Source organism: Phalacrocorax carbo, chromosome 12, assembly GCF_963921805.1.
Source record: "Phalacrocorax carbo chromosome 12, bPhaCar2.1, whole genome shotgun sequence".
NCBI classification, from domain to species: Eukaryota; Metazoa; Chordata; class Aves; order Suliformes; family Phalacrocoracidae; genus Phalacrocorax; species Phalacrocorax carbo.
Window position 1 is genome coordinate 23,729,590 of NC_087524.1, and position 27,271 is coordinate 23,756,860.

General features: G+C 43.2%; 2 protein-coding genes and 1 long non-coding RNA gene across 22 annotated transcripts in view; 2 read left to right on the forward strand and 1 right to left on the reverse strand.

Annotated features, from left to right (window-relative positions):
- CFAP46 (cilia and flagella associated protein 46) overlaps positions 1-9,900 on the reverse strand; it is a 90,900-nt gene extending 81,000 nt beyond the window's left edge. For 4 of the 19 annotated variants that reach the window (XR_010375030.1, XR_010375031.1, XM_064464458.1 and 1 more), the window contains exons 1-5: positions 9,745-9,900; positions 5,732-5,911; positions 3,801-3,939; positions 3,144-3,268; positions 2,037-2,168 (exon numbers count right to left, since the gene is read on the reverse strand). Coding sequence is in view for 16 of the 19 variants with exons in the window: in XM_064464458.1 (XP_064320528.1) it covers positions 2,037-2,168; positions 3,144-3,268; positions 3,801-3,939; positions 5,732-5,782 (447 nt within the window). In the remaining 3 variants the exon portion in view is untranslated. Of the gene's footprint in view, positions 1-2,036; positions 2,169-3,143; positions 3,269-3,800; positions 3,940-4,171; positions 4,742-5,731; positions 5,912-9,744 lie in introns of those variants that run through there. The other 15 variants (XM_064464445.1, XM_064464442.1, XM_064464455.1 and 12 more) reach the window with 13 other exon arrangements.
- On the forward strand, positions 4,397-5,738 carry LOC135315537 (uncharacterized). The gene is made up of 3 exons (XR_010375033.1): positions 4,397-4,471; positions 4,729-5,489; positions 5,545-5,738. It is a non-coding gene; the product is annotated as an uncharacterized LOC135315537 (long non-coding RNA).
- Positions 9,901-10,315: 415 nt separating the features above from the next.
- On the forward strand, positions 10,316-25,484 carry TCTN3 (tectonic family member 3). Of its 2 annotated transcripts, none has more exons than XM_064464468.1 (13): positions 10,316-10,842; positions 11,560-11,681; positions 15,397-15,527; positions 15,848-15,956; positions 16,027-16,145; positions 17,256-17,291; positions 17,712-17,786; positions 17,880-18,005; positions 19,076-19,171; positions 19,444-19,541; positions 20,144-20,309; positions 21,066-21,203; positions 24,556-25,484. In XM_064464468.1, exons 1-13 carry the CDS (start codon positions 10,442-10,444, stop codon positions 24,775-24,777), a joined length of 1,839 nt encoding a protein of 612 aa, XP_064320538.1. In that variant the 5' UTR covers positions 10,316-10,441; the 3' UTR covers positions 24,778-25,484. The 2 variants fall into 2 exon arrangements, with proteins under 2 accessions (XP_064320538.1, XP_064320537.1); XM_064464467.1 differs by lacking the exon at positions 24,556-25,484 and adding an exon at positions 23,644-24,096.
- Positions 25,485-27,271: the final 1,787 nt, after the last annotated feature.

A 27,271-nucleotide genomic window follows, 5' to 3' on the forward strand; every position in this document is an offset into this window, starting at 1 on the left:
TCAACTGAATGGTGTGTCAGGCTGCTCTTTTTATTATTAAAGCAGGTGGGAAGCAGCTTTCCAGAGGAGGACCCAGGGGTCCTGGTGGACACCAAGGTGAACACAAGCCAGCAGCATGTCCTTGCCGCAAAGGTGGCTGACAGTGACCTGGGCTGCCTTAGGAGGAGAGTTGCCAGCAGGTTGAGGGACGTGATCCTTCCTCTCTACTCAGCACTGCTGAGGCCATACCTGGAGTTCTGTGCCCAGTTCTGAGCTCCCCAGTACAAGAGAGACATGGACACTGTGGAGAGAGTCCAATGAAGGGCCACAAAGATGATGATGGGACTGGAGCATCTCTCATTTGAGGAAAGGCTGAGAGAGCTGGGACTGCTTAGCCTAGCCTAGAGAAGGCAGCTCAGGGGGATCTCATCAGTACGTACAAATACATGAAGGGAGGATGTAAAGATTGATGGGATCATAAAAAGGGATTTTTGAAAGCCTAAGAGAAAGATGCAGTGGAAATGGCAAAGTGGAGTTGGACCTGGATGGGCAGGAAGGGGGTGACACCCGAGGGCTCTCTATAGTGAGACAGAACAGAATAAGTAAAAACTCCAAGAGAGTTAGGACTGATTTACTGGACTCTGGTACTGGCATAAGAAGGCTACTGAGCAACGAGTGAGAACTGTCTAGATAAAGAGAGGACCAGGATTAAGAGCCTGAGAGGTATTAGATACTGTAGTAGTAAAGTGTTACTTGGCCCTTAAGAACATAAGCATCTTAATCAGCTAACAAGGATTCCTTAGGATGGAAACCAAAATAAGGACAAATTTATCTTTTCTAAGTGAACAATGATTACTAGTAATACAGAGTGAGATGTTGTGCCACTTCTATTTTCATAAACTATCTAGGAGCACAGCAGTGAAAAAAACTTTACAACCAACAAAAAGTGTATCTTAAAAGCACATTACAACACCCAGCACAAAGGAACCAAGTTAGGATTGCACATACTGGGACGGTTCTTAACTTCTAAAAAGTTAGCAAGAGTCAAGAAGAAAACAGCAAAATTTGCCTGAGATTTAGAAAACATCACAGAATAGCTTGTTTAATTTAGAAACATAAAAGGCTAACTGGACATTAGAAAACACTTTTCAAATGTGTACAAACTTTTGAGGGGACCACTGATCAGTTGTTCTGCACATGCGCTCAGAGAAGTCAGAGCAAGTACAGATAACATAGTAGGGAAAAGATTCTAGCTTGAAAGTTAATTCAAACACATTATTCAAAAAAACTACAGCAACATCTGCCAGGGAAATTTGTGAACACAAATAACACAAACATCTGTTATGGCCATTTTAGGGGGTCAGGTATCAATGACAAATTGTCAAAGCTGACTGACCACAGTACAAGGACAAGTGAAATACTGAAGACAGGAAACAGACCCCACTCCATTTTAAAGTCAGGAGGAGGTAAGAACTACTCATCAGGTACGGACATGGTATCACCGAATAGTAGCACAAAAGCTTTCAGAAGTAGAAGTATCCTGCTGAGTTGCTACCAGAAAGCTTCAAATCTCATTTCAGAAAGCCAGATTCAAAGTACTATATGGAGAGGTTACTGATCAGTAGTGGAAGCACACTGACACAGAACTGTACAACCTCTCTGACAGTCTCTTTAGTCCTCCATTTACCATGATTCTGTGAAACTCTGTGATCCTGAACAAAACCAGTAGCTGTTTTACCAGTTACAGTTAAATTTGGTCTGAAAGTATCATATTAATGTAAAAAGTGAAAAGGTTGACTTTAGAACAACCAATCATCTGAAAAATTTTGCAAGCGTTCTTTTTTTTTTTCCTCACCAAAGTATTTGCAACATTAGTCTAATTCAGCTGGTAAGTCTTCTTTACTTCCAAACTACCCATTAATATATTTTCCCTTGATTCTTCCTACAGTCCTGATTACCCGTGTGTATTTTAAATTACTGAACGCAATACATAAAAACCCAGGAAGAAATACTCTTAGAAACTGGCTAAATATAATGCAACCTTCATAACTTCTCACCAAATTCTCTGTAGAGAGTGGAGTGTGCAGCTGGCCTTGACACAAATATGCTCTTCCAAGAAACTGGTTCACAGGAAACCTTCCTTTAAAATACATCTGTAGACAGTCACTGCTCATTTCCAGATATCCCAGCTAAGTTTTTAAAAAAATAATTTAATATTTAAAAAATAATTCTAAAATGCAGCAAATAATTAAGAATTGTTAGTTTTTAAAAATGAATGCCTAATCAAAGTATAACATCTAACTGCATACCCGTATGCAAAGACTATTCCATAAAGCTGCATGTCAGATTTGGTACAAACCCATTAAGATTTATTAAAGCTTAAAGCAAGACTTTAGTCATTCCAAATGTGTAGAAAAATAGCTCCTTTATTTAACAAAGCTCCTTAGTCACTCAGTCACAGAACCCCTTACAGTATACAAAAAATCTTTCCTTTTTTAACAGCTATTAACAGAATTGTTAATATAAAGGCAAAATTCTTAGCAGAATTTTTTTCACTAAAGGGCAGCTATTAGCCCACAGGATTTTGTATGGGTGTCAGTGCTACACCTCAAGCTTCAGACAACAGACGGAATTTGATAGGCTTGCAGCTTGGAAAAGAAAAATGTTTTATCGGAAACTCTGCTTGAAATCCAATCGCTTGTGTCCATGGATTGAAATTTTTAAAATACTTCAAAATTAAGAACCTCTACCGCATTTTGTAGAAGTTAGCTCAATGAGCAACAATCTTTTATAATCAGCATGTCACCTTTTCTTCTTTTGCCTAAGAGGGACTGTTCACAAACACATTTTCTTCAGTCATAACCAAATTGCTAAGGTTAGTTTTCCACAACAAGAAAAAACAGGCACAGAGAACTATTTTACATTACCATGGCATACCTTGCATATTTCGGTCTAATTACAAGCTTCACAAACCACAGTTTGCTGACTGATTATAAAGAAGTGATCATTTAGAGGGTGAGTTTTAACTGAAAATGCATGTTAAAACAACTCTTCTCCAAAAACAGAAGACTAATATTTTTCATAGGTACTTCTGAGACTATTTTTTAGTAGTAACTTTAACAACTGTAATTACTGTTTTTATTCATTACAGATAAATTACAAACCTGAAATGCTTGTTCAGCACATAAAACATATAAGTCGGTGCTGAAGTTATCTGATGTGTCAGGTGCAGATTTTCCTTGACTGGCTGATTTGATTAACTCATAAGCATTCTTCAAAGCCTGAACATCTGAAATAAAAAAGGATTAAAAAAAAACCTCAGATAATTTATGTTTCAAGATGAAGTGACAGACATGACTGCCTTATTTCAAATCAACTAAATGCCATCCTGCCTCTCCTTTACAGAAATAAATTATTAATTTTTAAGAAAATATCAAACAAATGTTCAAAGTCAGCTGCAGTTTTAAGACGAAGCATTAACAATTTAATATCAGTAATGTTAGCACACAAGAAAGTGAACTACTCTGAAGGCCTGATTTGCAGTTCCCTGAACTCTTCCCTTTGACACAGAAATTCGAGATTTGATCCTTAGATCCTTCCTATGAAGTAAACTTCACGGGAAAAAAAAACAGATTGAATTAAGGACACTCTAGCAGTTACTTCTTTTCATAGTTAAGAAGTACATTTAAAGCACTCAGAGAAAAAATACCGTTTCTCTAAAAAAGATCAAAATCAAGCAGCTTTCGTGTTTAAAGCGCGATTTTTATTTTACTTATTTTTAAAGACAGGCACGATTCGGCAGCCGCCCGGGACCCTCGTACCTCGGCGGCTCCCCGCGGCCCAGAGCCGCTCCCTCACGGCCAGCTCCATGCCGCGCGCCGCCTCCGCCCGCCGCGCCCCTCCGCGGGGGGCGCACAGCTGCCACGGGCGCGGCTTCGCCCCGGGGGACGTGGGGCAGCTCTACGGAAGGAGCACCAGGCTTTGGAGAGGCGTTTTCCAACAGACCTTCCGAAAGCTTCCCCGAGCGACCGAGAGAACCGGCTGCGGAAGGCGTCCGCCCGGCGACGCGAGGAGAGGGCGGCCGCCGGTGGTCCCGCCGCCGCCCCGATCCCCCACCTGCCCCAACTGCCCGCTTCCGGGCCCCGACCCTCTGTCTCCGCGCCCCCCCGCCGCCGCCCAGGGTGCCCGTTACCACTCCGGCCAGCACCCGTATCCTAGCAGCGCTCCCGCAACGCGGGCCCTCGCCCGCCGCCCCGCCCCCGGCCCCGCCCCGGGCGTGAGGCGGGTCCCGGCGGATCCGCGGCCGCCGCCTCGGCCCGCGCTCGGGGGGCGCCGCTGAGGGGCCCGCGGCAGCGCTGCCCTCGGGAGCAGCAGGCGGAGCACCCGGCGGCAGGCCTGTTTCTGCCCGCTTCGGAAAGGCCCACGGCGACAGGCGTTACAAAAGCGCAAAGGAGTCGGCACGGCTCGCTCCGAAATCTGTTTCTGAAAGAAGGTAAAAACATCTTCCTCCGGGAAAGGTTGCGTGTTATTGCTGTGACTTACGCCACGGCACAGATCTCTTACTCCCCCTAAAAATCAATGCATTTAAGCGTGTAATGCCACTTTCACTATTAAGCACACACCGCATAAAATCACTTCTCAGACAGCTGCAGATCAACAAAGGCAATGATTCATAGCCTCCTGTAGATAAAAGTATTGCTAAGAAATGCTATCACCAGTGATTTTTGTCCCTGTCTTTTTGAAATAAAGCATATGCCACCAGTGACTGAAGCTTTGGGCTCCAGCAGAACAAAATACCGAAGGACATTTGGATCATTTCTGCCCATGCCGAAGGAAGCCGTAGGCTAGGGTATGAACGATTATCTTTTGAGACTCGTTTCACTGTATGTCACCAGGCACAATTTTATGACTAAAGAAACCAAACCTTCAGGCAGAAGGTCCAGAAGAGATACAGTCAAAAACCCTGGAAGCTCCCTGTCCGCACTGCCATCAAGACATACCAAATGAAGCTTTTAGGCCTTCAGTCTCCCCCAGCTGCTTAGTCATGGCAGATTCTATGAGGTAAATTGCTGAATTCAGGAAGACAATATAAAGGCTTACATGTACAAATTCAATTTTAAACCTAAGCCCTTTGCACTTCAAGCTCAACTGAAATTCTGTACTGGTAGGGTGTTCCAATCCTGATGGACAGAACACATCGTTCTGAAGTGCAGCTTTGCTGGCGAGTTTCCAGAGATGTTTCTTGCAGTCATCCTCGGCTGAATAAAAGATGAGGAAAGGCCATAAGGGTGACAACCAATACAAGTGGTAAGCGCAACAAATTCTTATGCTGCAGGCCCAGCTACTGAATAAGTCATACATACCGTATATTTCAGAACAGTAGAAGATCCTTCAGTTTATGAAGCACTGGAAACATGACGAATATATACAAGGACCTGTAAGGAATTCACTAGGCTACTTCCTGTTCTCCACCTGTCCTCCTACCTACTTGCATCCACACAGTCTGCTGTGTGGATTTAAGTATTTAAGTATTAAGTATTAAGTATTAAGTATTTAAGTATTAAGAATTAAGTAACCGTCTTGCTTGTATCAGTGTTAATCAATAGAAAAAAAACTCATGTGAAAACTTTAGTTGGGCAAGGAAGGGAAACTCTACAGCAAATCTGTGGCGATTCTGAAGCAAAAAGCAATATTATTATTATTATTGTGTAATTATGTTAGGTAGTTACAGCAATGGCTTACTGTGACTTACCATCATATCCTTACAGTGTTTGTACCCAAACTTTGTACCTCTTAGTGCCATGAATCAGCTACTGTCAGCCTCTTCTTGATGTCCTCTGGCAGAATCCCAGACACAGCTAGGACTAGTGTCTCCTGATATAAAAATCAAGATGTGGAAGCTCTATGCATACTGAGTCAGAAAGAAGCACTCCTGAAATGTAGATAATAGTCAAAATGGCACCACAATAATATAAAGGTCTCAAATTATTTCATTTATTATTCATCCTCATCAAATACCTGTGTTGAGGATCTGGGTATATTATCCCCAAATTTAATTAAAAATTACTGACTGCTACATAATGAGAAGTGGTCACATGGTTTGTGATATAAAAGTGAGTATAAAAATCTACTAATTATGTTATAGTAGAATTACCAGGAAAATACAGACAGGAAAGAAACAAACAAAAAAGACCAACTTAAAATCACCCATTTGAATTAATTTGGGAATGAACTGAAAGGAATTGAATCAAAGAATTCATTAAAAAAAAACGTAGATTTAGGAGATGGTCACATTTTACTTAGCTAAGCTTTCTGACATTTCTTAAATTGTAGCCCAATATAGAATGACTGTGATACTCAAATCTGGAAATTAAGAAATAGGTATTCATCCCCCCAGTTGTTACCCAACAGTGGTTATGGCTTCCTGACAACTTGTAGATAGAAACAATGTACTCCTGGTTTGTTTTTTGGCTAATCACCAATAGCTTTTGCTAAAGGGTCTTGGTGTACTCTTTACTGGCACTACAGTCACCTCTGTTTGTACAGAGAAAGAGATTACAGTATAGAATCACAGAATCGTTATTAAGGTTGGAAAAGACCTCCAGGATCATCAAATCCAACCGTCAACCCTACACTACCATATCTCCTAAACCATTGTCGTGGTTTGGCCGGCAGCTCAGCCCCACACAGCCGCTCGCTCACTCCCCCACCGGTAGATGGGGGAGAGAATCAGAAGGGTAACGCTCGTGGGTTGGGATAAGAACAGTTTAATAATTAAAATTAAAAGAAACAACAATAGAAATGCAATGTAAAGGAGAACAACGAGAGGCGCAAAGCCCCGCGGGAGGGGAGAGGGGGAACGAACCGCCGAATAAAGCTGCACGCGCTGCCCGACGACCCAACGCCGCGCGCTCCCGAGCTGCCAACTGCCCCCCCCTTAATATACTGGTCATGGTGTCACGTGGTATGGAATGAACATGCCATTGGCCAGTCAGGGTCAGCCGCCCCCGCCACGGCCCCGCCCCTCCCAGCCTCCGCCACCAGCGGCAGAGCGCGGGAAGCTGAAAAGGCAGCCGCCCCCCCACAGTGAGGAGAATTAACCCCTTCTCAGCCGAAACCAGCACAACCATGCCCTGAAGTGCCACATCTACATGTCTTTTAAATACCTCCAGGGACGGTGACTCCCCCACCGCTCTGGGCAGCCTGTGCCAGGGCCTGACCACTACTTCAGTAAAGAAATTTTTCCTAATATCCAACCTAAACCTCCCCTGACACAGCCTGAAGCTGTTTCCTCTCATCCTGTCACTGGTGACTTGGGAGCAGAGACCAGCCCCCCCCTCACTCCAGCCCCTCTCAGGCAGCTGCAGAGAGCGAGAAGGGCTCCCCTCAGCCCCCCCTTCTCCAGGCTAAACCCCCCCAGCCCCCTCAGCCGCCCCCCAGCACACTTGTGCTCCAGACCCTGCCCCAGCCCCGCTGCCCTTCTCTGGACACGCTCCAGCCCCTCAAGGGCCTTCTTGTCCCGAGGGGCCCAAACCTGAGCCCAGCACTCGAGGTGGGGCCTCCCCAGGGCCGAGCACAGGGGCCCCATCCCTGCCCGGCTCCTGCTGGCCACACCAGTGCTGACACAAGCCCCGGGGCTGGTGGCCTCCTTGGCCACCCGGGCACTGCTGGCTCATGCCCAGCCGGCTGTCAGCCAGCGCCCCCAGGGCCTTCTCTGCTGGGCACTTTCCAGCCCCTCTGCCCCACGCCTGGAGCGTTGCACGGGGTTGTTGTGACCAAACCAACATAATTAAAACTTTAAGAATAGAACATCTCCTGTAAATGGTCAAAAGAAAGTGCATCAGGGAGGTTATTTCACACTCCAGTTGCCTTGCATAGGAATTCTTTCACTTTCCTTGAACACATGAGGTACTACTGGATGATGTGCCTGATTCCAGTCCTCCTGGACAGGTGAGGCAACTAGAATGAGATTGAGAAACAGTACGGACCCAATACTCTCTAACGAGAATAGTACCATTGGTTTGCTCCATATGCACTAACTTTTTAATTATAATTGCCTCCTGACTCTTTCATGCTCTGGTTTGCAGACTCAGACATCTCATTTCATGCATTACAAGTTTATCCTTCTCAAAGGCTTTTTCTGTAATGTAGTTTTACCGTGTAAGAGAGAACAAAAATGGTTTTCTGTAACATTTTTTCATTTGTTGCTCCTTTCCTTCTGCTCTACGCTAAGTATCTCAGGGGAACTTAAGGCGATCTCATGATGTGCCCTGGAAATCAGGTATGACTCTGAGAAGACTAGACATATACGTTCCATTTATCCCCAGGCTGCATACTAACATAAAGCCATGGCTGCACATAAAGAGCAACAAAGGGGAGAAACAACATTTCCAGGCAGCAAAGAGATTTAGACAAACTGGAAGTATTATCTATAGGCACTATGCATCTTATTCTTTTTGTTTAGAAAGTGATTATAAACAGATAACTTGTATTAAATTAATTTCCATTCTTAAGTCTCTGAATAAGAGCTTAAGTCAGCCTATTTGGATTTAAATTTTTGTTGTATGTTCTTAGAAAGCACTCATAACCAAATCACTGGAGAAGTACATCTACTTAGGAGTGGAAGTAAGTATTTTAGGGAGTAGGAGACAGCAGATGATAAATAAATATCCAATGGTAAAATGCAGCCGTTGTCTGTGCTGTTATTACTTCTTGCCAAAAAAATATCTTCTCCATCTCTGCTTCTGATTAAAGTCTAGTACTTACTGAAGAGCATAAGAATGTAACTAGATCAGATCAAAGGTCCAGCCAGTCAGCTTTCCTTGGACAGAGATGCACAGTAGGCGGCTAAAGAAGAGTTTAGAACAGGGTATTGCAGTATTTCCTCAGTAAGGAACCCCCTAAGCTTCCAACAGCTCATGACCAGCAACCTCGAGCATCTGGCCCAGTTACAGTACCTGTGCTTTTAATAATCTTTGACATGCTTTCTGTCGTGAGTTTGCCTTATTTGACTCTTTGAATGCAGGCAGACTTTTGTTGTCTATATTATATTGTGCCAGTGACTTTCAGACTTTAATGAGATATTGCATGAAAAAGAACCTCAGAAAAACTAGCTCCAATAACATTTTAAATTTAAAAATGTAACTTTACAAGCCAAACTTAGCCAGGAATTAGCTGTGTGTGGTTTTAACCAAGCTCTGGCATTTGTTTAAGAAGAATTTTCATTATGTGGAAATTAAGAATCTTCTCCTATCTGAACCACCACATAGAAATGCTTGTAATAAAAAGTCTAGAATTACTGAAATACTGTGTTTCTCCCTAGGCAGCTCTGCAGACCGAGTGATGCACTGCAATGTAATGTAAAGAAGAGATTAGTGACTTACTGAGTTTGTATCATGTAAATGATAGCAGAATAGGAGGATATCTCATGGTGAATGTTACACACAACCGCCCTAAGGCAATCCTTATGCCACAATATGAATACATTAACATTTGGTGATTTCTAGTACCTTTTAACATAGGGTATCTACAGTTATCTGATATTAACTCTTAAACATGCTACTTTAGAAAAGCAAAACCCAACAAATTAAGCACCATATAATTCTTTAATTCTACCAGAGAAATAACGTACCAAGATTCACTATGGAACAACATCTTTAAAACATTAAGTATACAGTAAGCGTGCCATTTGACTTTCGAAGATGTACGTGCACGTAGTTAGCATTACAGGGCTATACCATCGCTTGTCTACTTCCTAGCACATACCTCCTGACATTGTTGCTTCACTACCCCCTTTTCTGGGATGGCTTTGCAAACCGTGCTGCGCCACTGCAAGCTACTCTGCTAAGAAAAAGCACGCTCTTCCGAGCACAGCGCCTCTGGGGACTGACGCGGCACCCGGAGCTGCCGGGAAACCCACCGCGTCGGCCTGCCGTCCTTCCGGGGACAGGCTGCGGGGCACCCGCGAGGCCCGGAACAGGAACCGCGGCAGAAGCCCTCCCGCTGCCTCCCCCCGCTCTGAGGCGGGGCAGCTCCTCCGGCGCGCACCGCGGCCGCGGCGGAGGGCTTCTCGGCTTTGAGCGCCTGAGACAAAGCACAGGGTTTTGTGGGGCAGATTCAGCCCGGCAGAATCGACGGCAACGTTAACGCTGACCGGTACAACCCCACCGCCAGCTGGTTTCGCTGCCAACCTTTCTGTAACGAAACCAGGGAGGCAGAAATTGCGTCTCCTGATGACGACGGAGACCCGTACCCGGGGCCGCGTCCGCCGCAGCTAACAGCGGAGAAGCCAGCTGCCCGGCGGGGAGGTCGCCGTCTCCGGGGCACCCCACCGCCCACCGGGCCGGCGCCGCCGCGCCCGCCCCTCCCCCGCAGGGTCCCCACAGCAGAGACCTACCCGGCCTCAACCCTGCCGCCGAGAGCACAGCCAGGGCGGCCCCGGCCCGGCCCGGCCCGGCCGCGCATGCGCCTCGCCTCTCCGCGCGTCAGGGGGGCGGCGGGCCGCGTTTCTAAGCGACGAGGCGACGCCATGTGCGGGTTCCGCGGGCTGCTCTTGTCCCTGCTGCTGGCGCGGCTGGCTGCCTGCAGCCCCGGCACCCCGGCGGGGGCCACCGCCGCCGCGCTCGCCTCCGGGGCCGCGCAGCGGGCGGCTCCCCGAAGCGAGGAAGCGGCCTCGCGCCGAGCCCGCGCGGCCCGGGCCGGCGCCCCGGTGTCCGCCGCCAGGCCCCGCCGCGGCGGCCCTGCTCCGCCGCTCCGCCGCCGCCGTGCCGCCGGCGACTCCCCTGCCCACCGCTCGCCGCCCGGCGCCTGTGGCTTGCGCGACCGCGGCGCCGCCGCCTCGTCCCGCCTCTCCGGCGGCAGCAGGTGGGCCGGGGACGGGCTCCTTGCCGTTGCCGGCGCCGCCCCGGGCTCTGCCGCGGCCGTGCCGAGGCGGGCCGGGGCCGGAGACCGGGGCACCCGGCGGGAGCGGCAGTCCGGCCGCGGTAGGCTCGCTGCCGTGTTGCCTCGCTTCTCGGGCACGGGCCAGCCTAATTCTGAGTCGGGGCCTTGGAGAGGCTTCTCATGGCCGACATTTCAGTGGCCTCCGTAAGGCAGGGCTTGGTTACTCTGTGGTGAAGCTGTTGGCGGTGGGAGCTCGGAAGGCTATCTTAGGGAAAAAGAACTTTAAGGTACAGTTCGGGGACAGTAAAGCAGTTATAGCCTGCAAGGTACTGACAGCGAGGAGGACAGTTTCAGCTTTTTGGAGAGTAAAATCAGTGGGGGAACCATGTGTCTGTGGATTGCAGTAGTGAGGAGGACTGAGGGGAGCTACGTGAATGCTGAATTTCTTTACCACTTTTTGTTCCAGGGAATTTCAGAGTGATTTCTAAATATACAGGTAGAGCATATACGCAAAGTTACTACAATAACGAGAAAGGCTTTCTGTAATTGATTATCGATGCAAATTGTACAATAACTTTTGTAAGCCGATGAAAAGTAATACTGTGTTCCGTTGCTGGATTTAGTAATGTAAAATATGAAATTATCCAAGAATAGTCTCTTTAACAGTTTGCTGGGGGGATGGGGGCGTTGTCTTTGCAGGTCTGGGAGTCAAGTGTGTGTGGAAAAATCGCTCCTGTTCAGAAGTAACACCCCTTATCCTACTGACACTGTGGCTGTCCCTGGTGGACACGACCTGCTGTTCTGCGTGCAGCTGGATGACTGTAAGTAACCTTTGTTTCCACACATTTAATTCATAGATTGCCTCTACTTAGGGAATCTTTTTTCAAACTTACATGTTATAATTGTTACTAATTACCTGGGCTGCTATAGTTCCAGAGAGACCATAGTAAATCAGGGTCCCATCACCAAAGACAAAAAGATCATTGCGCTCAATTTAAGGGTAGGGTCTCTGGCTAAACACAAATCAGCCTTTATCAGTTGCTTTTGTATCTGAGATACCTTAGCTGGCTACACTTAGAGCAGCAAATAAGGGTTGATATTTGAAATATACCACTAATATCCTTTTCAGAAAGTGATTTCTTACCATATCTTGGATTCTTCATTTCATATGCTTATTTTCATACTTTCTTCTCTGCTGGCAGTGATTTTTCTCTAGTAATCATATACCCTTATAGGGTATGCCATTAATGCTTTTTTCTCTTTCTGCTTTCCACATTGTACTTCATTTGACTCATTTGATGTCCAGCTCTCTGGCATTCATTGCAATTCACTAGGGTCTCATACTTGAACACTTACTATGTTCTCTTTTGAGTCTTTTGCCTGGGAGTTTTGACCCACAGTCCCACCTACTTCTGACCAAAATCATAGAGCGTTTTAGACTGGGAGGGGTTCAGGAGATTAACAGGTCCAACAACTAGTCAAAACAGGGTTAGCTTCCTTTATCTAGTATAGGTATATATATCCACTATAATAGGACTATTATCTAGTCCTGCTTTCAGCTCTTCACAGATGTCAGAATGTTTTGCATATAGGGAAGTGCAAAGAAACAATGAGTGCCTTATAGTACATCGTATGATAGGTAGTAGTGCTAGAACTTCACCCACTGCAATTTTTAGTAGGTCTCCGGGTAAAGATGGATTTTGATGAGGGTTTAACCACAACTGAAAGTGCCACCAGGCTCCTGGGTATTCCAGCCTATAACTTGGAAGTAGCTATATTTTATCCTTTTCCCACACCACCCATAGTATCATAAAAATAGGATTACAAGGATTCTGAATTTGTAATCTCATTCAAAGGAAGGATCATCTGTGTCTAGACTGATGGCACCGGGTTTTTCTGGCCATTTAATATTTGGGCTTCATATCTATCACATGATTAGGCCCACTGCACAAGCCCTAGACATTTGATTGCACATGTACATTAGGTGTAACACACCTGGGAACAACAGGATTCACTGTTCACGAGGCCTTTTCCTTTTCTGTGCTTGTTGGAAGAACATCTGGGAAAGACTTTATTTGGGATCACCTGAAGGATGATAAAGTTGTCCAGTAGAAACAGCCTTCTCCCCTTTGGCCTTCCCCAAGGAAATATAAAAACATATATGTACTCATCAACTGATTGTGGAAGAAGCCTTTCCAGGATGAATGGTGACATGAGCTACCACTGCCAGAAATATAATCAAGCCTGCTCCAGAGGGCCTCCTGGAGAAGGGCAAGTGGGAACAGGCTCTGAATCTAATGAATTACCGTGGCCAGTAACAAAGAGATTGTGATGCACAAGTTGACTCCACCTCATTGGAACCATTGAGAGCAGATACTAGAGTAGTGTTCAAGTTTTACTAAAACTTCTTTACAATACTTCTAAAAGATGCAGGTTTTTCCTTCCTCTGCTTGTCACTAATGGCTCTTGCCATGACTGTCCTCATTCTTTCTTGACTGCAGTACTCTCTTTCAGCTGTCTTTCCTGAAGTGTAAAACATCCTTTGCTTCACCCAGTCATCTTTCTTGCATACTTTTCTATTGCCATCCTTCAATTGCTTTCATTTTCCTCTTTTTCGTAGTGGTGCTCTCCATCTGACAGCTGTTCCCAGCTCGGCCTCTCTAACCTTGATAGCTCATCACACCCCATCTTCTCTTTCTTTTGTGCTCTCTGTGGCCCTCTCTCCCTCTTGCAGTTTTTCCCAGTACTGCATTTTCACTGTCTTGTGCTAAGGGTGGAGTTTCACATATGTCTTTAACTGGTTTTAGACTGTATTGATACGCAATGGAGAAGCGTGACTGTTCACTACATCCCTAACAGTTCCTTCTGTCTAATGATCATGTAGCTGGCTGAGTCAAACAGTCTTGCTGATCCAGCTGACAATTACTTCATTAAGAGTAAGACATCAGTTCTCACGGACAGTTGGAAATACTGGATATTTTCAAAATACTTAAAGTACTTTTTAAAGCATACCTGTTTTGCATACTAGCTCCTCAAGATAACAACTTTGTCTTTAGTCTTTGCAGGTGTTAGGAGAATATTGCTGCTATTTCTGCTTCTAAATCAGTGGAAAAGTGCATTTTAAAGTTACAAGAATCGTTATCCGTGAGCCTGACTCCTGTCTGGGTTGGGTTCTTTTTGTTTGTTTTTTAAAAGTTTGGTTTCAGACAAATTAAATTGTCTGAAATTCTTTTTTTGCCTTTTTCTACAAGTTAAATAGCCTTCAGTAGCCAGCGTGCTTTCTTGAGCAAGCTACACTATGAACAAGCTATATGTGTATTTTCTCTGAAAACTTAAACAGTTTGAATATCTTAAGTTTTGCTGCAGAAGGCCTTTTTCTTCCAATTTTCAGGTATATTTTGCATAATGTAGTGTTGTTAATCTGTTAGCAAGTCTTCAGCTTTGATAATAGAAGAGTACATAAAGAACTGCATTCCAAAGAAAAGAAATGGTTGTGAGTAGCACAACTACCAATGTTTTCTTTTTCAGTCTAATGACTATACCATCAAGTGTATAATAAGAAAGCTGCTCTGTGCATCTATTTTTGTGGACCTTGTAGGAGCTTAATATTCCTTCGGCCTTTACCTCCTTAAAAGATTTAGTTGACTGGTTGATTAATGCTGTATTTTGATATAAAAAGAGCTTTTATTTCTGCTTGCTGCTCTGTACATCTGAGAATCTGCTCTGCCCTTGAACAGCAGAATTACATTGGGAGCTTAAGTTCTTTTTTTTCTTTCCCCTGCCCCAAACCCCCTAGACGACCTAATCTCTTTTTGGTGCTACTGTAATTGAGGGTACTGCCACTCACTCCTGTTGTCGGTACAATCTGTAGTCCTCAAACCTTGTAAGGCGTTTTATTTGGATGTATTAAAAACGTTATTGTTTGCACAAGTCCATTAGGATGAGTCTACATAGTATATCCTTAATAATTTGCCAGTTTATGACTTAGTGTTTTAGCAGTAATAATTTAATACACTGTAACATTGTGACCCTAACTGAATACCACTGGGTCAGGAGGGCATTCCTGTGGGCTACTGATAGAAACTCTGGGTTTTTAGCATGCCTATTCATATTTTCTTTGAGTTTTACCAGCCTTAATTATTTTGAATCCATTTAATGTTGTTTTTAGTGAACTCATATATTGGTAGTGTTTTGTTACTAAAATGTCAGGTACGTCTGGGCATCTTACATAAGTTAGAGCACATACTAAGATAGTTATCTTAAGCAGTTTTCATGCTTTTTGGAGAGTCACCTTTGTGTATTAACACCTGTTTCCCATGAAACACTACAAGCCAGTACTCATTATATCATTCTGTTCATAACTCATATTAACCGGTTAGCAGTGTTACTGTGGATTAATTAATATGAGGCACTGTCTAGCTTATAATTACTGAAGTTGTTCCTTTTTAAAATGTTGGCACAATATTTACTTTTCCTTGGATCTATCTGTTCTAGCAATTTTATATTGGCGGATTTGTTTCTCTTTTCAACCTTTAGCAAAGCTGAACCATTACCAACAGCCACAGGATATCAAAGAATCTGATTTTTTGAAGTTCTTGGAGAAGTATGGCAGACACTCTTTCTTAGCACCGTCACAAGTCCAGCCATCATTATCTACCTTTTATCGGGTAAGCTGAAAGAAAACAGCAATCAGTTTACAGATATGTTTTTACTAAAGTTGTCTGTAATGAGATCTAATGAGAACAGATTGAAAGATTCTTGGTTTTCTACCTGTAATATTATTTCTCAGTTCTTTTAATTCCTGACTGTGTAAAAAGTTTCTGATTAGTTTTCTTGTATATAGAAGTTCGGACAACCCTTTAGACAAAACTGGGTGTACAATAAGGAGAAATATAAATTTGCCTCTGTGCCCTGATGATGTCATTACCTTGTGCTTGGCCTTAGTATTCCACAGTCACTTTATGATTTCTCCAAATTGTCTTTTCAGGCTGGTGATCCAATCCTCACCTACTTCGATTCATCATCTGTACTGAACACACTTAGACAGCCAGTAAAAATGGGAGCCAGTGGACTTTGTGTTGATGGGAATCCTGCTGGTTAGTAAAGGGGGAAGAATTTCACAGGGTGGTTTCTTTCTGTTTTATCTGTTGTCATGTCTTAACTCAGGCTTCCTGGACAGTAAAAGCACAAGCTGTACTCGGATTTTTGCCAACTTGAGCAAGAGCTGCGTTACTGACCCTGCCCTAGATGCTGCTTCTTACTACCGTGACTTCACTGTGCTAAAGGTGCGTGTCATATTTCTTCCTTTGCTCAACATCTTATTTGCTTGACTTTCCATTGCCTTCCACTGCAACTTCAGCTAACTGGGAAACTGAAGGTCATGTAGGATGTCATCCCTGGTCTCCCGATTGTTAAGGCCTTCTTGCTGGTAATCCTGTTAAAAATGTCATGATCAGTGATAATCCCTCAGTTCAAACTACTTTCCAATAAATTTCAGTTCTTAGCAAATTTTTAATGCATATAACAAGTACTTTATTGATACTTCATAGTTTTGATGGTTTAACCAGAACTCTCGCATATTAAACAGATTGTTTTTCAGAGTATTTCTATCTGTTCCATCAACTTGATCAACCAAGTAATGCATGTTCTTAGTAAAGAATGAGGATTTGTTTTACACAAAGTTATCTCTAAAATCGTACTGAGGGCCAGTTATCAATATTAGCATTGTTTATATTCATAGATTGTATTCCATATACATTTCTCCATTGTTTATCCTGACAGTAATTTCAAAGTCACCGATTTATTGCTCTGGGTTCATCACACTGGACTTACTGAATGTTAACATGAAAATATCTCTTGCCTTCTCGAGTTTCTCTGGTGTTCCAAGATAAAATGGCAGTGTAAATATTAACAGCTTATTAAGACTAATAACTCAGTTTACCCTTATATTTGAAACCTGAATCTACATTACTGTAGTAGAAAGTCTTCTACTGATCAAATTTAACTCATGTTTTCAGGGCTTTCTTTGTCATTGTGGCCAAAATTTAATTTTTCCTCTAAATGGAACCTGAAGTAATCACTTGATTCCAGAAGGGAGTGCTCCAGGAATGGATCAAAGATGCTGATATTTTAAAATATCTGCGTTCTGCAGGTCATTAGCAGGGCAAAGAATAACATTTGTCTTCAGATGTTCTAAAAATACTTTCTGTGGATTATGTCTGTGATTTCTAGATCACAAATTGATGACAAGTTTTACACATCTGGAATAAACAAAGTAACTTTTGTCCATATAATATTGCTCTATTTAGTGATGGTTTCATGACTTTAGACACCTGCAAACCCAGAAAATTGATTGCTTTTTTGATGTTGTATATTGGTCTCTCTGTTTTCCCCAGGTTCCAGTTAGTGACACCATTGTGGAGTCCATGAAGGTCAGTCTCTATTGCCAATGAAAATAATTTCTGCTTCTGAAATAAAACATATCTAGAATCTTAGGTATTAATAGTAATGCCCGTGGGTTGGGAACTTGGGAGGATGGGAATGTTCTGTGTCTGAGAGAAGATATTTTGGGCAATTATAGGAAAAAAACATTATAGGAAAAAAAAAAGAGGGGGTGGGGATATAAGGAAAGATGTACTTTTAAATGATTGGGCCTAGATAGGGCCATGGAGTCAGGGAAGTAGCTTGTTTTCTCAGAAAAAAAGGGGCATCTGCAGCAGGGTGATGTGTCCACAGATCACAACTACAACAGGAAGGTAAATCTGACTTGGATGGAAAAGCAGCGGAAGAGAGTAAGAAAGGCACACTCCTTTTAAACAATTGCTAATTGTTAATATGTTTACTGTCTCCAGGTAAAGGTCACCGCAGTTGCACCACCTGGAGCTCCCCACATGAAAGACAACACATGTAACAATGTCGTTTCTGAGGTATCTGAATCTTCTTTCCTTTGGGCAGCTCAAGAGCAGCTTAAAGTCATTGCCTTGTTACCTGACTGATTCTTCTCTGAACTGGACTTTCAGGTGAACTATGAGATAGAATTCAGTGGCACGCATGGGATTCAGAGTGTTTCTGTCCGGTTCAAAGTGAGCAACATCTCTGGGAACTCAGGATCCTCTCTGCAGCAGCACTTCACTTTGCACTTCTGGGTCAGTCCCCCCATCCTCCCTGGGCTCTTACCAAGTTTGTAGTCTGTAGTTTGTGACCCAGTTTTGTATAGATGAGATGTGAAAGGACTAGAGCAGTGTCACTGTGGTGTGGCAGTTCCAGAACCCTGGCACACAGCTGGTGGTCGAAGGAAGGAGGGAACCCTGCTCTGGTCTCAAGTAAACCATGTGAGTAGGAAAACTCAGGCTCGGAGGAAGCATGCAGTCTTGCACTGCACAAGTTTGAAGAGGCTGATTATTTTTATCTGACTAATTTTTTTGCTGTCATTTTGATTTGTTTTGGGTTTATTTTTGGGTTTTTGTTTGGGTTTTTTTTTTGTTATGTTTTGTTTTTGGGGGATGGAGGTGGAGGGGAGAAGGGGAGAGACTGAGATCAGAGTCACCGGCATGGTCTTGTGAAGCAAGGGGTTGGAGCTGGTACTCTGTCTGAGGTGCTCAGTGTTTGTGAACAAAGTTGCTAAATTTATTCAAGGTACTTATTTGACTTTTCCCATGCAGCAGGAAAAAGAGTTACTTTGGACAGGGTAGAAATCTGGGAAATACTCAGGTGCATTGAAGTTCATATAAACCTTGTCCATAGAGGCAATGTAAAGTGGGATAAGTGGTGACCTCAGGGGTTGGGAAGTGTGCAGTGCAACCAGAGGCTTTCCCCATAAAAAATTTAGAAGTGGAATCTGCCGCTCAGAATTGGGGTTAAGGCAGGGTTTGTCTGTAGATCATCTGTAGAATTGCCTAGACTGGTATGTTCACTTCGTTAGAGACAAATGCTGAGCAATAGGAATTCATTTTCTCAAGAGCTGTCCTGGTAGTACCACATTTCAGGGTACTGACATTTAGTTTTTTACCTCCCGGACTGCAGATGAACTTGCCAGGTAATAAAGAGGATTTGGAAACAAATAATGGAGGTTTTAGTAGTACATAATATTCAGTCATTCAAAAAATGGGTTACATTTACATTTTTGAGAATGTGAATTTGATCTTCTGAGATGAATGGATCTCATTGGTGCTAATATTTTCCTCTCCCTTCCTTTCTTCCCTTTGCCTCTTTGTAGACCAGGACTCTTTCTCATACGTTGCCTAGAAGTGGAAACCCTGGCTATATCACTGGAGCACCACTGTTGATTGCAAACAGTGGAGCCACACAGCACGTATCCTTTTCTGCTCTCAAGTTTTATTTATCAATGGGTTTATTGACTTCTGGTACTCTACTGTTGGGACTTCTGAGATTCTACCTTTACATGTGAGGGCATACCTCAGTATTACACTACAGCTATCAGCAGGCCTTTTGGTCACCACCAAACTGTAGTCCTGTGAAAGGTATAAGGAGGAATCTGGGGTGAGAGGATTGTTAAATACAAGTTGCATGTCCTATATTGTCTGTTTATGCTTTTGTTTGGCTTCTTGACATGAAGTCTGTCAGATGAGCGTTTTACAGAGTGAAGGTGATGGAAGCTGCTCACAGTTCCTCAGACACACAGTACAATTTGGAAGAAATATGAGGACAGGCTGCAAGCTCAGGTAACAACACACTCTGCAGTCGCCCTTCCTGACACAGTGTGGACTCACTTAGCATGTTTTTCCATAGCCTGTCACATAATGCTGTGGAACCCAGGTCCTTCCCTGAGGCCACTGATGGGTGTCTACAGATCTTTCCCATGCTTCTAAGAGGACTTGAATATCAGAGAGATGGTGGACCTCTAGAACAATCTGAACATTGTGAAGATCTTCTGGGACATTTTGATGCTATAGTCTGGCAACATATCTTGGGCAAGAGTAGACTTTATATTTGAGGAGTGAATTATAATGGAACCTTAAAAAGTGATTGCTTTGATGATTTGGATCATTCTTTTGTTGGTGACAGGGCAAGTACACAACCACTGATGCGATAAGATGGCTAAAGAACTGTTGGTTTTCCTTATCATATGTTATCCTGCCATGTTGTTCTTCTCCCTTCTCATTGCAGAGAGGATTGACACTGCACCCATTTAATACCAATACTTCCGTAATGATTTTGTTGACTAATGACAAGAAAAACACTCATTATGAAGGAAGGATGTTGACAGCATTTTTTTTCTGTCCTGGAAATCACTTTGTCAAAGCTGTTATTTTCTCATTTCCAGCCTATCCCCAATCCTGGAAGAAAGTAACTGTAGTTACATCCAGAAGAAATTATACACGGTTCTTCAGGGAATGAACAGAGTAGAGGACCTTGCTATAACTGGCAGTGCTCATCCAACCCAGGCAGAAGCGTGGACGACCATTCTGATTCAGAACTGCAGTGTGCAGGTAATATGAATGCAAAAGGACCAGCTGTGAATATTTTTCCTTTCCTATCTTTGTATTGCCTTGGGGAAGCATGGGCGTGGGGAAAAAAAGAACAAGCTTGTTCTTTACCTGGGCTTACTTTATTTTTGTGATGACCCACTGACTCTCGGGTATAAATGCATGTAAGCAGTCATTCTTATTACAGTTCATATTACTAGGATACTTACTAAACAAACAAAAACCCTGACAGATTTAATATCTCTTGAATCCCGTTCCTGCTATTTAAATGGGCAAAAAGAGTTTAATACTGGATCCAGTGCTGTATTACCTAGTTTTCTGACAGCCTTCTAGAACTGATACTACCTGGTTTCTTCCTATTAATTTGATGCTTTTTTTATTGTTGTCCTTTCTGATTTTCCAGTTTCTAGGGGTATTTATGTATTACCTAATAAGGGTAAAAGTTTGTAATCCAAGTACTTATGGAGGAGGGAGATTCTATTCTAATAATTATTAATCTGTCAGGAGATGGTCTAATAGAATACAAAATCCAAGTGGTAGAGCTGAGACAAATTCTGTTTGGAAATGAGACAACAATGAGATGGATATAGCTCTAAAATGGGTGGCTGACCTGAGCGGAAGTTATGGAGTTAGTGCTGAAGTGACTGATTCAGGTTCTGTGACCTATGCTATCCAAAATATTAGACTTTGACCATAATGGTCTTTTTTTTAATCTTTAAAATATTCTATTAAGATGTTTGGGATATATTTTATTTTCAGGCTGTGAATTGCACTTCCTGTTGCATGGTTCCTGTGACCCTGGAGATACAGCTATTGTGGTCTAAGGTGGGCCTCCTGTCCAACCCACAAGCGCAAATACTGGGTGCACGATACTTTTATCGCTGCCACCCCCTGAAGGTATGGAATTTATAACCCCTCCCTCACACACAGAGGTAATTAAATGGTATTAACAGGTTATTTAAGGACCAAGGAATCGGACGGTCTTGATATTACTGAGTTGAGATTTACTGAACTTTACAGTGGTCTGGCACCAATGGCAAGAGTCTCTATTTAACAGTTTCATAGAGGAAGGTGGTTTTATGGTCTTACCAGTTGTACAACTGGAAAAGGTACTTTCTTTCCAACTGCTTAAGGACTTTCTGCTACTTAAGGACTCAAACTTTAAAGTTGCAGTTACAAACACTCAATAACTACATGTTTATCTAGTTGTCTCTTAAAGCCTTGATATGGAATTTGAGTTGATTTATATTTCACAGACTCCACAGCATGCTGATAATCTGTGCAAGAAGATACTTCTATTCCTCTAGGGGTTCTGAAATGGCCAACAGGTAGCTGAGGAAGAGGCTAATGCTGATTGCAGCAGATTTGAAGAACTGGGGGAAAGGTGGTAAGCCAGAAAGCAGGTTTCTAAGAGAAGATTAGATGATGGAGACATCCAAGGTCAGGCTGGATGGGGCTTTGAGCAACCTGATCTAGCTGAAGATGTCCCCGCTCATTGCAGAGGGGGTTGGACTAGATGACCTTTAAAGGTCCCCTGCAACCCATACTATTCTATGTCAGCAGGAGGGTGGAGCTAGCAGGCTAAAGGAGAATGAATAGTCTTTTTCAAGTATGTGTCAGTGGATCCCATTTTGGTGATGTCAGGAATCCAGCCTAGCACAAGGTCTTTTGGGCAGCACATATATTTCAAGGCTTATACTTCTCTGCAAGGGCTTCAGAGGGAGCAGCTGACACCTGCTCGTGGCATTCTCCTGGCAGTGAGGTATGACATGGCAAGTGTCTGTCTGGTCTGTTACTACTCTTTGAACTTCAGACTCTGTCTAAATGAGATTTTGCATCATTTGCTTGGATGTGCCTCATGGTACCTCTTCATCCTCCCTTCTTGCAACATACAAGAAAAGAACACAATAGGAAAATGTTCACCTTGTAAAACACATGTTGCCCTGAGGCAAACTAACACCCCAGCCCACGGAGATATTTTCTAAATCTGAGCTGTTACATGGCTCCGTTAACAAAACTTATGTCTGAGGAGAGAGGCCTGCATTCCTAGTAAAAGTGCAGGGTGCATATCCCTCAGTAAGGATTAGCCAATCAAGAACTATGAGACATCTGCTTGAGCAACTGATGCTAATTACTTCAGACCTGTAAGGTATATGGCAAAGCAAATGATAAGAAAGCAAGTTTCTGGCAACAGGAAAAAAACAGACCATTAAAATCAGTACTGACTTTATCAGTGGCAATCCACAAACTAGGATTGTTAGTAAAGGCATTTTAGAAAAGGTAGCAGTCAGTACCACACCCAGCAGTTAAGAATTGCAGCCATTTGAAAGCATACAAGTGGGATCACCAATGCTGCTGTATATTGCTTTACTTTGAAATTATGTCACTTCCCAGTTTTAGCCTACAGATTCTCTATCCAAGGACTATCCCTTCTTTAGAGAAAACCTTTTCCTTTAGACTACACTGTGTTACTGGGGAGTTGCCTTAGTGACGGACCAGAAAACAGAACTCAAGACAGACATCCCATTTTGTACACCCATCCACGATATCTGGTTACAGTTGTATTTGGACTTCCTGAAAATACAAGACAGTCTTTAAATGATGTAGAGCTATACAGGAGCATCCTGGAAGTTGCTTGTGGCTGCCTTTTCCCAGCTGTTGAGGAGGGGTCATGTATGGGGTTTTTCCCCACTAATCTCTGATTTTAAGGCAGATTTTGAAGGTCCAGACACAAAGCCAGAATCATTTTGAGGCTTCTTGTTGACTAAGGCAATTGTGCCTACTGTGTGTTTACTCATTGATAGGAGAATTTCTATCCATCAGGAGCAAAGGGAAAATTCTCGTTGTAACTGCTCAGCAGTGGTAATTTGTAACCAAGGAATGATCTGGCATGGAGGGCAAGAAGGCCCAACTGCAGGAAGGGGTTAAACTGGCAGGAAGCAGAAGTGCCAGAGACAGACCCCTTGCAAGGGAGAGAAGTTTCCCTTGGTGATGAGATAAGAAGCAGCCTCAGCATTGTCTTGTAGCCATTCTGTAGTGGAAAGGCTCGGGGGCCATCTTTGGGCAGCAGAGCTGGGCTTGGGGGATGGACACACAGCCAGGCCGAGGTGTGTCATGCTGTCACTCTCGGGATTGGTGCTGGTGCAAGTGAATGTAAAGAATCTGCCTGTGATGCATCTTTGCATATTCCACGTAGATCCATGTATTGCAGTAGAACTCTGCCCAATGCATTGTTAATTTTTTTTTTTTTAATATTTAAGCACAAAAGTGTTCTTAATTTGCCTTGAGAAGTACCACAAAAATTCTTCAACAGGAGTCTCGGTATTTTTCTCTTCAGAGTCACAAATTCTGTCTTGGGAGCTTTTTCAAATTCTTCCTGCACAACTTTGCTCTAAAGGCAATCTTCCACATTGTTTCCAGGGAAGTGAATGAGGTAATGATTTCACAGATTGGCTTAAATCAGTGCAAGCACAGAGGGTATGCTGCCAGCCGATTCCTTCTCTTGAGGTTAGCATGCAGAGCTGGGAAGCCAGGACAGGGAGTGAGGTTGCTCTTTTGGCAGCAGTGTGGTCTTAAATCAGCCCAAGCTAGCCATGAAACTCCACATAGCTCAGGGAGCAAGTGTGTTAGTTGTTTTACACCATTCTGTTGAAACAGAAAGGAACTCAGGCCTTAGAAGTTCAGTCCCCTGTTCTATCTTTACCAGCTGACCTACCAGTCTGTCTCCTTTCTGAAACAATATCCTAAAATGTGAAGAATAGATTCATTGTTACATTGGGTCCCTGCTTTATTTTATTGAAAGGAATAAATCTTATCAGTCCTGTCTGTTTCTGGCAGCAATCACCTGTTCAAAGGGCCAAGTGATCTTATCTTACATGAAATATATAATTTTATAAAAAAATAAAGCTAGCTTTTTTCTGTTCTTGTTGCCAACTAGCTGACATGTCTTCCTCTGAACAGAAGGCTCACTCTAGCAGAGTTTGAGTCACTGTGTTTGCTCTGGAGTTCTGTAACATATGATGCACAGTAGCTACTGATTTTTCCTGAGACCTGTGCCCTTGATTTACCTGCTAAGTATCAATTTTGGGGAAGAGGAGTTACTTCACTAAAAATATATCTGGAACACTTGAGTCTTGAAGACATCCTGCTTACCAGTCATCTACAGTGGGTCTCCATTAGCAAATCGAGGTGAGGTGTATCTTTTGTTATTAAGCTTGCTAAGCTCTTTGTGCTTTCCTTCTTGTTGCAGTTCCTAAGCACAAGCACAGTATCTTTGACAACTGTTGTTACCTTCACTGACATTACGGAATGGCCAGAACCTCCACGAGGCCAGCCCCAAATGCACTGGAAGCTCCCATTTGACATCTTTTTCCCATTCAAGGTGGCACTGAATTTGGAAAGAAGTTATAGAGGTGACCTGGCTGGCTGTTTTTTGTTGATTCTAATAATGTCTAGTATTCTCTGCTTTTGAAAAGTCAAATAGACGGGGCCTGTACTTAGAAGTTCAGGGAGTGAATTGATACATTGAGAACGTGATCCAGATCACAGAGATTTCTTCTCAGGTTCTTATACTGTGCCTATGATATCTGTGTGCCTTCTGTTCTTGGATTAAGCCACATGACTAGTTTCTCTCCTGTGTGTCCTCTCGTGCCCCTATTCTCTGTATGCACCATGTGCATGTGAACCTCACCGCAGTGAAACGCTTGAGAGATGGAGGGATCAAAAGGCGTTGCATTAATGAGGAACAAGGAAGAGGACGTTAAAAGGAACATTCCATGTTCTCAGAAACCAAGAGTGCTTTCTAAAACAAGGAGTATGGAGAGAGAAGCAAAGTTCAATGCAAGCATTTTGGAGCTGCATTTGGTCATCCTCCTGTTGGAGAAGCACCTGATTTTTCTACGTGGAACTAACTGAACACTTAAAATACAGGAGTCCTCCCAGATGGCCTGATTTATTTAGGGTAGACATGTCTGCCAGTCACCTTTAACCTGTCCTCGTTACATGACAGCTATGCCTCTGTGACAGTTTTTGACTCTTAGTTTTCTGTCTTTTCAAATACAGATACCCAATTGAAATGTTCATGTTTTATTCAGTGTTTACATTAGCAAGTGTTACACAAATCAAAGTAACTGTAAATGTCCCATCCTCTGAAATATAACTGCATTTTAGTTGTTTGTCCAGACAGCTTCCTTCCTGATCTATATTTTTTTTCTTGAAGAAACAAGCCTGAATATGGCATTTCCTAGATAAGAAACATTCTTTTGCAGCTCCAGATAGGGACCGGACCGATAACGACAGCATTGAAATTCCGGGTGGCACATCAGAGAAAGTTGTGAACGATCCTATAGAAAAAAATCAATTGGTTTAGGAAGAATTTGTAAATGTATTATGAGACTGAAGCTTACTGCACTACCTTACCCCTGGCTCAGTCTCTGGGACCAGAATGTAAGTTTATTGCTTTTGAAGTTGATCTTCTGATTATCTAGTCTGCCCCACCCCATCACATGGGTTAAGGAAATCTGCCCAATCATTCCATGAAGTTGCTGGACAACCATATTTATTTTTAGCCAAGGGTTTATTATTTACCTTAAATTCTTCACATGATGGAAAAATCTGCCCCGTCTAATGTGAAGTACTCCAGTGGAATTGATAATGAGCAAGAAAAACAGAGGAATCTGGCCTCCCTTTAATAAAATGGATTTGTTGTTTGTGTGGGTATATACTGAGTATAGCAACTTTGTTGCTCTTCCTCATTAGAAACTTCAACAGAAGGGTGCAAAAAATAAACTGAAAAACTTGTAATTAGGGTATCAAAGGAGATAACCTGAATAAAACCAAATGAAGACCCATCTAAAACATGCACATTATGGGGTAACTTCATGTATTTAACCTTCTAAGTGTTTGCATGGTTTATTAGCTTGGACAGGCTTCTGTGCAAGTGCCTGCTGCTTCCATTGCTTCTGGTTCTGGGGCAGCCCGTGAAAGCCAGCCTGAACGCGTGCACCTTAGCGTTACATGTGGCTGGTGGTACCAGTACAGCAACAAGCTTTGATTTTTAGGTAGAGGTGGCTTCTCACCTGTGCCTGTAATATCTTTGCAAAGCTTTTAGCAAAACACATTTGTAGTGTACTTCACAGGTTCTCTCATGCTCCTAATTTGCAGAATCCAGGAATTAATATTATATTTGTGGAATCCAGAAATTAGTATTTACATGTGACAGTAACTGAAGGGAACAAAGGGTTAGTTGAAGAAACTTGCCAGATGTCATGTAATTCTCTGTCATATCCTAACCTCTAACATGTCATATTTTCTAGCACACATTTGGCTCCTCTGACACGTCCTCATCGCAGGAAATGGAGCTAGAAAGAGCCTTGTCCATAACCTGGTCTAGCCTGGCTTGAGGCACGTTCAGTCCTAGCCACACCATACCACACGGATGTGGGTTTAGAGTCTGCAGTTTGCTATAACAGTTTATTTCACTGTGTGCTTTGTCATGTTCTGTTTTCCCCCGCTGTCTGAACTTACGTGGCCTCCGCTGCAACTGAGTTTTGGGCAACAGTATGACAACATCACACACACGAGGCAGACTCATGTCAGATATACAGAATAGGGTATTTATGCTCCATGTCAAAGGGCTAAGATAATGCTGCCTGATTCCTCTGCTGCCAGCATTCTGTCTGGAACCATCTTTCCAATGGGTCCTGTTTTGAGGCAGGAACTCTATTTTTACACTGTCCAAGTGAAAAATGCAGTTTTGGATTACAAAGTAGGAGCAGAATTACAAAACATTAACAAAGTCCATTCTTAGTAGCAATGTGAATCAGGCTGCCCACCCAGCTCGTACTTAAGATCTCTATATGGTGTTGTCAGATTCTTGTCATGCTGGAGGTGAGTAGCAGCAAGTGTTTTCATTCTCACTTAAAGAGTACCACTTTGGAGTACTACTACTTGCTTTCATCACAGAT

Excerpts from the sequence above, each read along its gene's own strand:
- TCTN3 (XM_064464467.1), top strand. The coding sequence starts at position 10,442 with ATGCGCCTCGCCTCTCCGCGCGTCAGGGGGGCGGCGGGCCGCGTTTCT. Across the intron at positions 15,528-15,847 it reads CATTATCTACCTTTTATCGG|GCTGGTGATCCAATCCTCAC; the intron begins GTAAGCTGAAAG and ends TTGTCTTTTCAG. Across the intron at positions 15,957-16,026 it reads TGTTGATGGGAATCCTGCTG|GCTTCCTGGACAGTAAAAGC; the intron begins GTTAGTAAAGGG and ends GTCTTAACTCAG.